Source organism: Plecotus auritus (assembly GCF_963455305.1).
Source record: "Plecotus auritus genome assembly, chromosome: 2".
Taxonomy (NCBI): Eukaryota; Metazoa; Chordata; class Mammalia; order Chiroptera; family Vespertilionidae; genus Plecotus; species Plecotus auritus.
The window spans coordinates 160851969-160867275 of NC_137771.1; the positions used below are offsets into that span (position 1 = coordinate 160851969).

The 15307-nt window shown below is 38.0% G+C and overlaps 1 protein-coding gene and 1 pseudogene across 5 annotated transcripts in view; one reads left to right on the forward strand and one right to left on the reverse strand.

Moving 5' to 3' along the window:
• Positions 1-1833: 1833 nt before the first annotated feature.
• SPICE1 (spindle and centriole associated protein 1) overlaps positions 1834-15307 on the reverse strand; it is a 61840-nt gene continuing 48366 nt past the window's right edge. For 3 of the 4 annotated variants that reach the window (XM_080655093.1, XM_080655095.1, XM_080655092.1), the window contains 5 exons: positions 9724-10214; positions 7710-7920; positions 5507-5609; positions 4440-4527; positions 1834-3050 (listed from right to left, as the gene is read on the reverse strand). In XM_080655093.1, the coding sequence (XP_080511219.1) occupies positions 2997-3050; positions 4440-4527; positions 5507-5609; positions 7710-7920; positions 9724-10214 (947 nt within the window). In that variant the 3' untranslated portion in view covers positions 1834-2996. The remainder of the gene's footprint in view (positions 3051-4439; positions 4528-5506; positions 5610-7709; positions 7921-9723; positions 10215-15307) is intronic. The other variant, XM_080655094.1, reaches the window with a different exon arrangement.
• Positions 10984-14743, forward strand: LOC308242621 (small ribosomal subunit protein eS1-like; annotated as a pseudogene). The gene is made up of 2 exons: positions 10984-11001; positions 14058-14743. The product of its transcript is annotated as a small ribosomal subunit protein eS1-like (transcript).

Consider the following 15307-nt stretch of genomic DNA (forward strand, 5'->3'; position numbering starts at 1 on the left):
ACATACACTGACTGAAATAAAAAATATTATACAGAGACCCAGAAACAGAATAGAGGAACACAAGAATCAAGTCAAAGAACTGAAATACAAAGAAGCAAAAAACACTCAACCGAAAAAGCAAAAAGCAAAAAAAAAAATCCAAAAAGTTGAAGATAATGTAAGAAGACTCTGGGACAACTTCAAGCGTACCAACATCAGAATTATGGGGGTGCCAGAAGAAGAGAGAGAGCAAGATACTGAAAACCTATTTGAAGAAATAATGACCGAAAACTTCCCCCACCTGGTGAAAGAAATAGACTTACAAGTCCAGGAAGCCCACAGAACCCCAAACAAAAGGAATCCAAAGAGGACCACACCAAGACACATCATAATTAAAATGCCAAGAGCAAAAGACAAAGAAAGAATATTAAAAGCAGCAAGAGAAAAACAGTTAATTACCTACAAGGGAGCACCCATACGTCTGTCAGCTGACTTCTCAACAGAAACTATGCAGGCCAGACGGGAGTGGCAAGAAATTTTCAATGTGATGAATAGCAAGAACCTACAACCAAGATTACTCTACCCAGCAAAGCTATCATTCAGAATTGAAGGGCAGATAAAGAGCTTCACAGATAAGAAAAAGCTGAAGGAGTTCATCACCACCAAACCAGTATTATATGAAATGCTGAAAGGTATTCTTAAAGAAGAGGAAGAAGAAAAAAGTAAAGAGAAAAATTATGAACAACAAATACATATCTATCAACAAGCGAACCTAAAAATCAAGTGAATTAAAAACCTGAGGAACAGAATAATCTGGTGAATATAATAGAATCAGGGGCATAGAAAGGGAGTGGACTGATAATTCTCATGGGGAAAGGGGTAAGGGGGGTTCATGAAGAGAATGGACAAAAATCATACACCTATGGATGAGGACAGTGGGGGGGAGGTAAGGGCAGAAGGTGGGGTGGGAAAGGGGTGGAGGGGAGCTATGGGGGGAAAAAGGAGAAATAATTGTAATAATCTGAATAAAGATTTATTTAAAAAAAATAAAAAAAATAAAGAATGAATACAATGAAAAAAAAAAAAAAAAGAAGAAGAAATAATGACAGAAAACTTTCCCTACCTGGTGAAAGAAATAGACTTACAAGTTCAGGAAGCACACAGAACCCCATACAAGAGGAATCCAAAGAGGACCACACCAAGACACATCATAATTAAAATGCCAAGGGCAAAAGACAAAGAGAGAATCTTGAAAGCAGCAAGAGAAAAACGGTTAGTTACCTACAAGGGAGCACCCATACGACTGTTAGCTGATTTCTCGGCAGAAACTATGCAGGCCAGAAGGGAGTGGCAAGAAATATTCAAAGTGATGAACAGCAAGAACCTACAACCAAGATTACTCTACCCAGCAAAGCTATCATTCAGAGTTGAAGGTCAGATAAAGAGCTTCACAGACAAGAAAAAGCTAAAGGAGTTCATCACCGCCAAACCAGGATTATATGAAATGCTGAAGGGTATTCTTTAAGAAGAGGAAGAAGAAGAAAAAGGTAAAGATAAAAATTATGAACAACAAAGTGACATCAAATACATACCTACCAACAAGTGAATCTAAAAATCAAGTGAATAAAAAATCTGAAGAACAGAATGGACTGGTGAATATAATAGAATCAGGGACATAGAAAGGGAGTGGACTGACAATTCTCAGGGGGGAGGGGGTGTGAGGGGTGCGGGAAGAGATTGGACAAAAAGCTTACCCCTATGGATGAAGACAGTGGCGGGGGGTAAGGGCATGGGGTGGGGTGGGGAATCAGGTGGAGGGAAGCTATGGGGGAAAAAAAGAGGAACACCTGTAATAATCTGAACAATAAAGATTTATTAAAAAAAAAAATTGCAACCTGAGAAAAAAATAAAAAATAAAATAAAATAAAATAGAAACCAATGTCTGAGGGCCAATCAGGTTCCCTGAAGAAAGACCTACCAGAGTGCTTAGAAGATTCAGGGCTGGGAAAATCGATAGCAATGTTTTGTACTCAATTCTGTTTCAAATACTAAATACACAAATCAATCAGTGTTACTGCATTTAGACATTTGAGCGCTATGATCATTATTTTTTGTACATTACCATTATTGATGACACTTTCACATTTAAAGACTATATAAGAAATTTACTATAGAGTCACTCTTACCTGCTGAAGCAAATATAAACAAATACTCCCATGTCTACTTTTGAAAGCTGTACATTCCACTTAGCAGAAAAAGTAATAGACTACAGAGACTTCCCCAAAATAAAAAACCAAACGGGGTGTTAAACTTTTCTGAAAGCCAGACTTTAATTACACAAAGGCATTTTATTGTAAGTTATATGCAAAGCAACTAAGTTCTTCAGAAAGTAAAAATAAAAATTAAATAGATCAACATTTAAGATATACTAGACCAAAAAAACCTGAATAAATATGATAAAGGTAATAATATATTACTCAAGAAAACCTTAAGTTAGAGCATCAGAACACAGACCAAAGGGTCACAGGTTCAATTCCTGGCCAAGGGCACATATCCTGGTTGCAGGTTTGATCACCACCCCTCCGTCAAAGCGTGAGCAGGAGGCAACCAATCCATGTGTCTCTCTGGCGTTGACATTTCTCTCTCCCCTTCCACTCCCTCCCTTCCATTCTCTCTAAAAAAATAATCACTGGAAAGAATATCCTCAGGTGAGGATTAAAAAAACAAGAAAGAAAAAAACAAACCTTAAAGTACTTAGGAAATTACTAGAATATGAAACTTTAATTTCCCTATAGTCAAAATTTTATTTGCAGAAGGTTGCAGGTTGGTTAGTTGTTGGAAATCTATTTGAAAGGTCAAAAGTAAAATAATTGCTTTATTTCTTTGCTCTATTTGTACTAAGTCACAAGATCCTTGTAGGTTTTAGCTGAAAGAAGGACAAAAACTTGAAAGCAGGGAAAGGGGAATGGAAGCTCAAGAATATGCCACTGAAAACAAACTGTCAAACTTGACCTCACTTATGACACATGGGTGGAAAGAGCAAACCAGCCTTCTTCATTTTGTTTCTCAATCTGTTGAACAAAGAAGCAAAAAGGATTTAGAAAGTAATCAGAAACAGGAGACATTCAAGTACATAGAATCAAAGTTACCCTATGCCACTGAGTGGTACTAAAAATTAAATTGCTACTGGCAACTTTTATTTCTAACAGACATTCATAAATAACGATCCCCTGGTCAACTGGTATCCATGTTGATTTAGGAAGACCTAATTTTTTTAAAAAGATAAATCCAGCATTTTATGCAAATCATATGTATAACTTTTAAAAATAAGTTATTTGATCTTGTAAATGAAATCTTAATAAATTCCAGAAACAAAGAGCAAATTATACAAAATAGTTTAAAGCTTTTTTAGAATATAATAAACAGCAAATGGCACATCTAGTGTTGGACAATTGAGATATCTGAGCCTAACAATTAATTTGGGCTGCAAGTACTCAGTTTATTGAAACATTAACTATTTGGTCTAATTACTAAAGTTAGTAATAAGAACAGCAAAAAGATTCTTCCCCGTATCAGAGAGCTGTTAGCTCAAGTTTGCAAATGTAATGTTTATGATTTGAAAGATATTCTCATAATTTGTTATGACCAAACACTCAGAGGAACTATATTTTGCTATACTACCAACACAGAAAAATGCCTTTTGCAAAAAAAAAAATTGGATATATTGTAAGATGCTTCGTTTCTAACAATCCTGTAGTAAATCAGAACACATGAAAAATATGTAAGACTTTTTTTTACTCTTTGTGCATAACTCTGTACCCCGGGGCACATCAGATATGGCACACTGGGGTAAAATGACATGGAAAGTGACCACCCCAGGGCTGATCATCCCAAGCCCCACCCAGCCACAGCAAGGACTGGAAACCAGTATCTCAATATACCTACGAGGCGTTCAAGGCACACCTTCGAGGCCTGCCACACTATTTGGGAAGCTCTGCCTAAAGCCAGTAATTTCTAGTCTTTAATGATTATTAAAATCCTATGGAACTTTCTTATTCCTTAGTTAACCTAGAAAACAAAATAAGTATATGGCTTATTTGTTTTTCTAATGAAGGTAAATTAATATGTCTTTTCTTCTCAAATTTTTATATCATCTTCAGGATAGCATAAATAATAATAAAGAATGGAAATCACTGCCCAGCTATTGTGGCTCAGTTGGTTGAGTGTTGACCCAGGCACCAGGAGGTCACTAGTTTGATTCCCAGTCAGGAGACATGCCCTGGTTTGGGGCTTGATCCCTAGTAGGTGGTGTTTCTCTCTCATAGATATTTCTACCTCTCTCGTTCTCTGAAATTAATAAAAACACATACACACACAAAAATGGAAATCACTAAAAATAGCCACTTTTCACCCTTGCCCTCCTGCCTATACACATTTCACAATTACATTTTATCATATACCTTTGCTCTTGGATTTACAGGTGTGAATCGCCCACTTCCTGAGGTGGCATTTAATGGAGAACAAGAATTACTAGTAGCCCCTGAAGATCTATTTGTGAGGAATAAAAGGGAGAGAGTAATCTGTCATTATTAATCATCAAAAATTATGTAAGACTGACAATTCTCAATACTGGCACAAGCTTGAGAAAGTATGGCTGACTTAGATCCAAAAAAGGTAAATTATTTGCAACATATTTTCACCAACCTAAGTCTTTTAAAAAAATTAATAGGCTTTCCTTTTTTAGAGTTATTTTAGATTTACAGAAAGACTTAGTATAAAGTTCCAAGAGTTCCAATATATTCTTCAACTCCTCCCATTTTCTCCTTTTATTAACACCTCATACCAGTGTGGTACATTTGTTACAATTGTAACATTGATACATTATTATTAACTAAATCTATTATTTACATTAGGGGCCATGCATCGTGTTATACATTCTATAGGTTTTGACAAATGTACAATATCATATATCCACCATTACAGTATACACTAACAAGTTTTTAACATTTAAGGGGGGAAAGGATGTGCAGGGGTGAAAAAGGACCGGGTAGTGGAAGAGTAACAAGACCTGGAGAATGCAGTGCAACAGCAGGCATGCAGTGGAGACAGAAAGCCAGGTAGGTCCATCCCTAGTGTCACCATTTATCAACATGTGACACATATGGGAAAATCACACAGCTAGCTCTATGAACTTGTTTCATTTTAATATGGAGGAAAATACCAGTGGTTAATTTACCCACCCTGTCACATAGTATCTCCTAGTCACCCAAAAGGCATTCTATATATGTGCTGTTATCCCATTTTTGTTTTTCAATAGCCAACTCATGCTTTCTACTTAATGAAGGCTTGTTTCTCATGCCTCTCCTTCCCCCCAAAATTCTCCTCGCCGACTACTTTATTTTATTTTCATCGGTGAGTCTGCCTGAACCTAAGTCAGATATCATTCACTTCCTTTTCTCATTAAAAGAATAAAACACATACCATATTCTTGATTTTTTTAAAGTAACTATTCACATTGTAACCCTACCTTCTTGTATTTATTCCACTGATAGGAGAGATAGTACTGCATTTTGAGGTTTCTGGGGCTTCTGCTCCTGGAACAGATACTTCAATTGTCCTCTTTCCTCCTTCTAAAATATAAAAATAAACATTACTTCATTAGCTTTCATTAAAATAAAAATTTTAAATGTAACGGTTTCTGTCTTACTGCAGATTTCAATATTATAAATTTGGAGGTTCTTTCTATATTTTTATCATTACGGTCCACAGACACACTTGAAGGAAATTTTTTTAAATGAGCTGTAAGAAAAAACTAGTGTCAATTCAGTAGCATGCCAGTTATAGAGAGCCAGAATCTTCAGACAAGTGGTATCATGTCAGATCTGGAAGTGAAAAACTGAAGTTAAGAGCAAGCCCTAAAGAACTTGAGATATTTGTCAAAAGCAGCTTATCTAAAGTTTTCCCAAAAAAAGAAAAAAATATCTGAGGTCTTTCAGTAAAATTTTAAATCTTCTAAATCTTTTACATTACTCTTACTGAAGACTTTTAAATAGATGAAGAGCTCACCTTGCCAATGGAAATAATTATGTACATTTTCGGTATTTCAGAAGTAAGTTATCAATCAACGGATATTTACTATCTACTAATGGAACACTTTATGTCCATCCCAGTCAGTTTCGCCAAAGCTCCCATGAATCACTGCTTAAAACCAGTGATTTCCAGCTTTAGGTGGTAATGAAACCTACCCTATTTACATATCCCTCGGTTACCCTAGAAAACAAAGAGGTTCTATGGCATAGAATTTTTATTTTATAATTACAACCCACAGTGATTCCTGTGAAACCAATAATTTTACTTTAAAAAAATATCTTAAGAGATATAACTACTAGAATGGCAAGAATACAAATGCAAATTTACCAATTTGCTTTAGAACTTCAGACAAATCATATAACCTATTTACACCTCAGTTTACTTATCAAACAAGTATGATATCAGCTCTGTCTACTTTCATGGTGTGTTGGGGACGAAATGAGATAACATAAACGAAAATCGTTTTACCTTAAAAAACTATTGAAACAGAAGATGTCTTATTTAATCACAAAATCATTCTTAAGAGTAATCCCCTTTTTCTTCATTGTACTTAGCACTAACTGACATTATCTCATATATTTATTTGCTTATTTGTTTATGGCCTGCTCCTCAACTTGACTACTAAAGTAGTCAATCTTGGCAAGGACTTGTCCTCTTCCATGTGGTATCCCCATTGTCCAGAACACAGCAAGCACATAGTAGGTGTTCATACATTCTGAGTGATTTAATTTATTCATTCTTATTAAGAGTTGCATCTAGACTTTGAGACTATGAAGAACAGTAGACAAAACTATCATTTGAAGAAGCCTAAATTAAAGAAGGAGGACCCTGGGGATATGCATTATCCATCAGTAATTTCCAAAAGAGTCTGCTTTTGAGTCTGTAGTTTCAAAAAGGAAATAGCTTCTGAGAGAAAAAGTCTTATTGGCAGATACCTTAAAGGAAACCTACCTCGACCAGCCAGAGGACACGTGAACCTTTCTAACACCCGAATGCCTGAACACCTGAGCGAATGCACCACTCACTGATGCAGCTTTTTCTATTCCTGACAATTAGAACACTCTCTCATATTGAGCCAAAACCAGCCTCTTCATAGCCTTTGTGTAGCCCTACCCCTTGAGAATCTTAATAATTCAATTTCTGACTGAAGAGCAACTTGAGATCCACTTCGTCTCATCAGTACCTTTTGAATGTGAACACTATGATAACTAATTTTTCAGTTACTGCTCTATTATTTAGAATCCCTTCTAGTGTGTTTCACATCTTAAATGTACAAATAGATTAAAAAGCTTAATTTACCAATTAAAATGTTTTCATAATTTTAACAGAATAGCTTAATTTGTTGCTGATGAAGTTCTAAATTATAATTTTGCTAAATAAATCATAGACTGTAATGAGTCCACTTCCACATAGAGCAACCTAGGAACCCAGACACCGGAGATTCTTGCAGGCACCATGGGGGAGTTTCCTAACAGGAGACCGGCCTTCCAGATCTATCTGTCACTTATTCTGCGACTTAGTCTGCCTTTTTTCCTATGTAAAATTGAAGGCACTGAAATATATGCTCTCTGAGGTTTCCTTCAGTTCAATATATACTTGCAAAATCAAGAAAGTAAAAACTTAGGTTTTAAACTGTCTACCTTTTAAATCAGGAATTTGTGGCCAATCGGTCCAAGCTCTGAGAGGTGACTGAATAGGTGATGTCGGTGGAGGGGAAGGATTCAAACCAACAAGTTTTTGCTGCTCTATTAACTGCAAGAGCTTTCCACGAGCCTCCATACTCTGCCGGTTCAGTTCCGCAATCCGTTCCTCCATGCTGTTTGGTGTTAGAGGCCGTGTTGCTGGAAAAGTCTTTAAAAAAAAAAAAAAAGTCAAAAATTCCATATTAAAAACAATCTAAACAATGTTGACTTTTTGTAAAAATAAACTTCCACTAAGAGCCAGCAAGTTAGTGTTCATAGCCCTTGCTGTGTACAGACTTGAGTAGTGGACCAACAACAGAATTTACAAGTCACTTAATTGAAAGATGAGGGCTGAAACAAAGGGATACCAATCCCTCTAGTACTGGTGCCATGTGTCCTCTAGTCTCTGCCCATGGAGAGTGTCTGTGGGACAAAGCTTTCCTGCATCTCAGTTCAGTTTGCTGAACTACACAAAAGATCACATGAGCGAAGACTACTTCTAAAGACCTGGCTTCTAAGTAACATACATATGAATACCAGATCTGGGGTCTGAGTCACAAGGATCTGCTGTAGTTGAAAGAGATGATTCTATAATTATAATCTTCATCCATGCACCATGAATTATTTGGCAAAGATTACTAGGACCCTTATCATTCTTTCTGACCATATGTCAGGCCACTTCTGGCCTAAGATATCTCACTCAAGACAGTTGGGGTCCTAGACTGATCTACATACTAATTAGAAAAGGAGGCAAACTCAATTTTTAACTTTGCTGCCATTTTTAAACTAAGACGTTGCCTATTTCAAATCATCTTCAAAACTCTGTAAACAAAAATGTCTCCCATGACTCAAAACTGAGGCAGTTTATACTTAATACACCTGTACCAACGCTACTCCCCACTCCCAATACTCCTTCCGGCTCCTCTCCTGCCAGACCCTTCTGCTACTATTTCTGTGACTCAAGACCCATCTTACCCTGACTGCCCATGAGCCAGTGCTGACAGACATGGTACCCCTAACCTACCATCTCCCACCTCCTGAAAGCACACGATCCACTACTGATAAAGTCCTCATGGAAGCAATTACCCTGAAACTCCTAACCCAGGATCCCTGCCCGCCCCTAACAACTGCTCCAACACTGTCCTGTCCCTATCAGAAGCCTGATGGGAGCCACTCTGGCTCATAAGAAAGTGAAAGGAAGCTTCTCCCATCACTGGGAGGAGGGGAAGAATGTAGGGTATAAATTCTCCCCAATTGGAACTTAGGATCCCTTTTCTCCCACAAACAAGGAAATGAAGGTCCAAGTTACCATGTTAGCCCACATCTTATCTAACTTACAAAATTCTTGCACTGTAATTAATATTCAGACTTTCGCTACTCAAAGTATAATCTTTGGACTGGCATGATTTGGGAATTTACTAGAAATGCACAGGGCCTTCCTCAGACCTAGTCAATCAGAAAAAGCATTTGAGCAAGATCTCAGATGATTTATATGTACATTAAAGTCTGAATTTAAAAATCTTTTAAAATCATTTCTATAGCAAAATGCGTAGTGTCCTAAAAAATTAACTATTCATGAGCTGAGGGCCAACTACACATAGTTCTTTTTTATGAGCCCCTTTAAGAGTAAAAATGCTTTCAATTAAAATGTAGTTGTGTGGCAAATTTTTAAGTCATATTAATTCTGCATGTTATATTTAAAACTTCATTCCTAGCCTAATTTTAGCTTTGTTACATTTTACCTTTATCCTATTTTCCTCATTCATTCCTCTTTTTTATTTTATGTTGTCCTCTTCTATTGTATCTGAGATAGAAACTGACAAATAACTTCTACTTCTCTTGTGATGAGGACATGACCAGGCATAAGCCATCTAGCACAACCTCAGAGATATCCTGGAAATAAGCCCTTTAAGATGCCAGCAATGGACCTAAATTCCTATATGTGCACGGTCAGTCCTTAACTGGTACTCACAGCAGTCATGTTGCTTGTATGACTTGTCTCCGGTTTGTTTAACTCCCGAAGTCCATCCCCTTGCTCTCCCCCTGGCCAAAGAATATTATTCAGATGAGCCCTGATAGCTGAATTCTGCAGTGTCAACTCAGCAATTCGTGCCATGATGTCCTTTCTTTGTATTAATTCCTCATCTGTTCTAAGCTGTTGCCCATCCCCCAGTACTGGGGGCTCTTCTGAGAATTCGGGGTTTCTCAGTTGCTGAGTGTTTGAGAGGGAATTGCACAGGGGCTGTGAGAGGCTGACAAAAGGAGTCTGGGTTTTGTTTTCCAAATCTTCTCCCATGTGAGAGACCCTCCACCTCTGGGTGAAGAGATGACTCTCTTCACTTGAATTCTGAATGTCTGTGCTGGGCGGTGAGGTCTTCTTTTCCCAATTTTGTTCCTTCTCAATTATTTCCACAGTTGGAGGAATTCGTGGAGCAGGACGAGTTTGAACGGTCCTCCTCAATACTGTAGATAAAATTTTAAAATAACAAGCATGTATTATTTAGCCATAGATTGGCAATGTAATCATCTCATTAGCCCATCATGGTAGTTAGAGAAGTATTTCAACAGAAGGAGTTGGTTTCTGAAGGCCTAAATCACTTTAGCAGGGAATATACCTGACCTGCAATGCCACCACTAACAATCAAGCACAAAGACTTTGATTATCTATTCATGAGTAGTTAACTAAACAAAAACAGAAATAAATCAGTAGCTAAATTAGTAATTAAGCTTTGATATACCTTAAAGTTTAATCAGTATGCTTGTGAAAAACCACCTGCCAGCTCCACATTTTCACATTTATTAACTCATATCTGGGAATCTTGCGGGTGGGAACAGTAAAGATAATGTATATTAAGGATGGTCAGGAAAGGCATCTCGGAAGAAATAAAAATTTTAAATGATTACATATGTGGCAGAAGTATAGCAAATAACATTACAGGCAGAGAACAACATATGTGAAGGCCTCAAAATAGGAAAGAGCAAAGAAAGGCCAGTCTAGCTGTAGCATAGCAACGAGAGAAAACTGGAAATGCATGAGATTGAAGAGGTGTGCAGGGCATTTCTTGCAGAGCTCTTTAAGCCAAGTTTGAGCTTTTCCAATTTAATCCAAGAACAATAGACTGGATAAGGTTCGGCAATGACTCAATTTACATTTCTTAAATGTTGTGGATAACTGGAAGATCCAAGAATGGGAGAAATCAATAAGCAACTGTGGTAATCTAGAAGAACGACAATGGTAGCTTTGACTAAGGTATGTTGGTATAAAGACAGAGAGAAATAGATAAATTTGGGAAGTATTTTGGCAATAGAACTGAAATGATGAACTGGAAATGGGGAGTAAGATCATGGCATGCACAACTGAATGGAAAGTAATGCCATGCACTGAAATGGAGACAATAAGAACAGATTTGGGGGAAGGTTGATTATCAAGAATTCAGTTCTGTCCCTAGCTGGTTTGGCTCAGTGGATTGAGCATCAGCCTGCAGACTGAAGGGTCCCAGGTTCGATTCTGGTCAAGGGCACATGCCTGGGTTGTGGGCTCAATTCCCAGTGGGAGGCGTGTAGGAGGCAGCTGATCAATGATTCTCTCTCATCATTGATGTTTCTATCTCTCTCTCCCTCTCCCTTTCTCTCTAAAATCAATAAAAAATAAAAAAAAGAATTCAGTTCTGAACATGCAAGTTTAAGGTGCATTATGTTCAAAACTGGAAATCTCTGGCAGTTAGAAAATACTGGAAACCATCAGAATGAGTGAGATTACATAGAAAGAATAGAGTGAGGGAAAAAACAATACCAAGACATGAAGAACTTAACACTTAGAGTCAGGTAAAGGATAGGAAGTGAGCAAAGCAAACAGAAATGAAGCAGCCAGAGATGTAAAAATATCTCATATTAATTATGGAGAGCACCTCCAGATAAACAGAAATTAAACTGGGATAAAAATGATTGCCTCTTGGGTAGGTCAAGAGGTGTGTGAGGGCCCTAACCGGTTTGGCTCAGTGGATAGAGCGTCGGCCTGCGGACTGAAGGGTCCCAGGTTCGATTCCGGTCAAGGGCATGTACCTTGGTTGCGGGCACATCCCCAGTGGGGGGTGTGCGGGAGGCAGCTGATCGATGTCTCTCTCTCATCGATGTTTCTAACTCTCTATCCCTCTCCCTTCCTCTCTGTAAAAAATCAATAAAATATATTAAAAAAAAAAAAAGAGGTGTGTGAGGAAGAGAACGTTGTATATGCTTTTTTTTTTTTTTAGCCACATGCAAAAAGGTATTAGAATTAACATTTTAAAATAAAGAAGGAATGGAATATAAGAAAATGAATACAACATGTATATACCAGTCTTTCAAGCGTAGCATTAAATGAAAATAGAAATAAATTAGTAGCTAAAGGAAATACTTATGAGAAATTCTAGAGCGCCATTCTCCAGTATGGCAGCCTCTGGCCACATGTGGCTATTCATATTCAAATTTAAATTAATTAAAATAAAATAAAATGTAAATTCCGTTCCTCAGTCACTGGCCACATTTCAGATGCTCAGCAGCCCCACCCTCAGCTAGTAGCTACCATACTGAATGGAGCAGATATAGAACATTTTTATCATCACAGAAAGTCCTACTGGACAAAGAGCTGAACCCTGATTAAGGGTCTTATGTATCTCCCATCTTTATCCACATGTTCAATTTAACTAAAAAATTCTTTACATATAAGCATTCTGAACAAAATGCTGAAAATCTATACTAATAATAGAGGAATATTCAAATTATCTGGGACGCTGTCACATCACGACCACTCAGCAGGCGGCATGCACAGCAGGAGCAGGTGGTCGGGGACTACTATCACCAGGAGGGCCTCCGTGCGGCCCGGCCCCTGTGCAGCCCCACCCAAAGGCCATCCCCGGTGGAGGCGGGCGGAGGCCTGCCCAGCATGTGTCCCTGCCCAGCACTGACGTGAAGCTGCCTGCATGTGTCCCCGGCCTGGGACATGACACTGCCTGCATGCGTCCCCGCCCAGCGCGCTGACGTGATGCTACGGGGGGGGGGGGGGGGGGAGGGGGAGGGAGGGGCGGTGGGGAGGGGGGGCGGCCAGATCTGGGTCTCAAGTGATTTCTTGGCATGCACAGGTGTGCAGGGACTTGACTCTGGGTCCCATGGTGCGCCCCAGACTCTGACAGGAGGGACATTTTACTAATTTTCTTTCGTTTCTGACACTTCTATTATAGAGAAAGGGCAAATAGCAATATTAAAATATTTCCTCTAATTAATTCCCTTTTAATGTGCACAAATTTCATGCACCAGGCCACTAGTATGATAAAAAAAAAAACTCTACCATTTCAGAATACAGATTCAAGGATAGTTCTATGTGCACCCTGTAAAAGGAATGTGCCATGTTATTTTCCACACAAAACCCACTGCAAATGCTAACAAAATGTTGTCTACATTAACATAATTTGCTTTAATGAACATTTCGTATATTTGCAATCAGAGTAAAAATATTTATAGTAATTATTTCTTTAAAAAATGTTAGGCTATGTTAGTATCACCAATGAAAAACCATTACAATATCTCAAAAGAGATCATTAGATAAGCCTTGTAATATGATGCAAAAATTTGAAAAATTACTTTAAGAAATGAAATCTAACTTGAACAGAAATCAGATTTGATATCATATTTCCTAAATTTAGCCAATTAATAATCTTTCTAGCCCTCTAAAAAGGAAATATTGAATCAAAGAATTATAGAGCTGGAGGGATATTAAAGATAAAGGAAAACCCTCTCAATGCAAAGATAGGAAAACTGAAGTCCAGAAAAGGTATAAAAAGTATTAGCCCCACACCTCACAGCTAGTCAAACAAATTTTATAATGGCAAAGATTTGTCATTTTCTTTAACCCTATGGGCTCTTCAAATCCTCTATTGGGAACATACATCCAAGTACAGAAAATCTGACAAAATTTATATGTCTCAATGATAATAAATGTTATTCTTCTGTTCTCCTATAGAAGAAAATAAATGCTCTAATTAAAGAAACAAAAATTTAGGCAATTCAGGGCTAAATAACATTTTTCTAAAAACTTTGCCTGAAAATCTAAAGTAGTTTTTGATTGAAGAACTCTTTGGAAAATGAAATGATTATAGCTCCAGAAAATGCACATGTGTACAAATAAATATAATTTTCCAAACAATGAGATTCTGAAGACCAACCATGAAATCCAAGTTAAGAATCTGTGAGCCAAGGGCCCTTTTGGCTCTCTGAACAGCACCTTCCGAAAGGCGACAAAAAGACAGTCAAGAAGAACGTGGGTGATCCTAGAAAGATTGGTGTGATGTGAAAGGACCAGCTCTGTTCAATATAAGAAATACTAGAAAAACACTAGTCACGAGAGCTCAAGGAACCAAAATTGCATCTGATGGTCTCAAGGGTCATGTTTTTGAAGCAAGCCTAGCTGATCTGCAAAATGATGAAGTGAAGTGGCATTTAGAAAATCCAGGCTAATTACTGAGGATGTTCAGGGCAAAACTGCCTAATTTCCATGGCATGGATCTTACCTATGACAAAATGTGCTTCCTGGTAAAAAAAAATGGCAGACCGTGATTAAAGCTCATGTTGATATCAAGATTACCAATGGTTATTTGCTTTATCTAGTCTCTGTAGGTTTTACTAGAAAATGCAAAAGTCAGATTCAGAAGACCTTTGCTCTGCATCAATAAGTCTGCCAAATCTGGACGAAGATGATAGACATCAAGACCCAAGAGTGCAAATAACTTGAAAGAAGTGGTCAATAAACTGATTCCAGATAGCATTGGAAAAGACATATTTACCCACTAAACGATGTCTTTGTTAGAAAGTCAAATGCTGAAGAAGCCCAAGTTTGAGTTGGGAAAACTCATGGAGCTTCATGGTGAAGGAAGCAGTTCTGGAAAAGCTACTGGGATGAGACAGGTGCTAAAGTTGAATGAGCTGATGGATATGAGCCCCCAGTCCAAGAATCAGTTTAAAATTCAGACTTTTAATGGTGACAGATAAAAATCCTATTTGTGGTTTTTAAAAAATCTATGAGCTAAGTATTAACAATAATTTTTAGAAATTTTATTTCAACTCTATGTATGTGCTGCAAAAGTGATTCTAAAGCAATTTTTAATTGTCCATAGACTTTCATTACAAATTTCCCTCAACTGACTTAGCTAAAGTTTTCATGAGAAAGAGGTTAATAACCAGATCTGACTTACAAAACCCCTCAGGTCACGGCTCTCACCTTTCCTTGATCAAACATTCATTAGTCTTCAGAGATTAGTCTCCTCTTGTTTCTTACTCTTCCCCATGCCCTGGACCATAGGGACAAACGGGATTCCCCTTACTCCATGTTTTAAAGCGGAGGGCTTTGATCCCTTGATTTGAGCTTAATATTTATAACTAGAAGCCCAGCACACGAAATCATGCGGCCCTGCCCACCCGCATGCGCCTCACCATCCTCGCAGCCCCGCCCACCTGCACGTGCCTCACCGTGCTCGCAGTGCCACCCACCTGCGCACACCTTGCCATGCCCACCTCGCTGTGCCCAC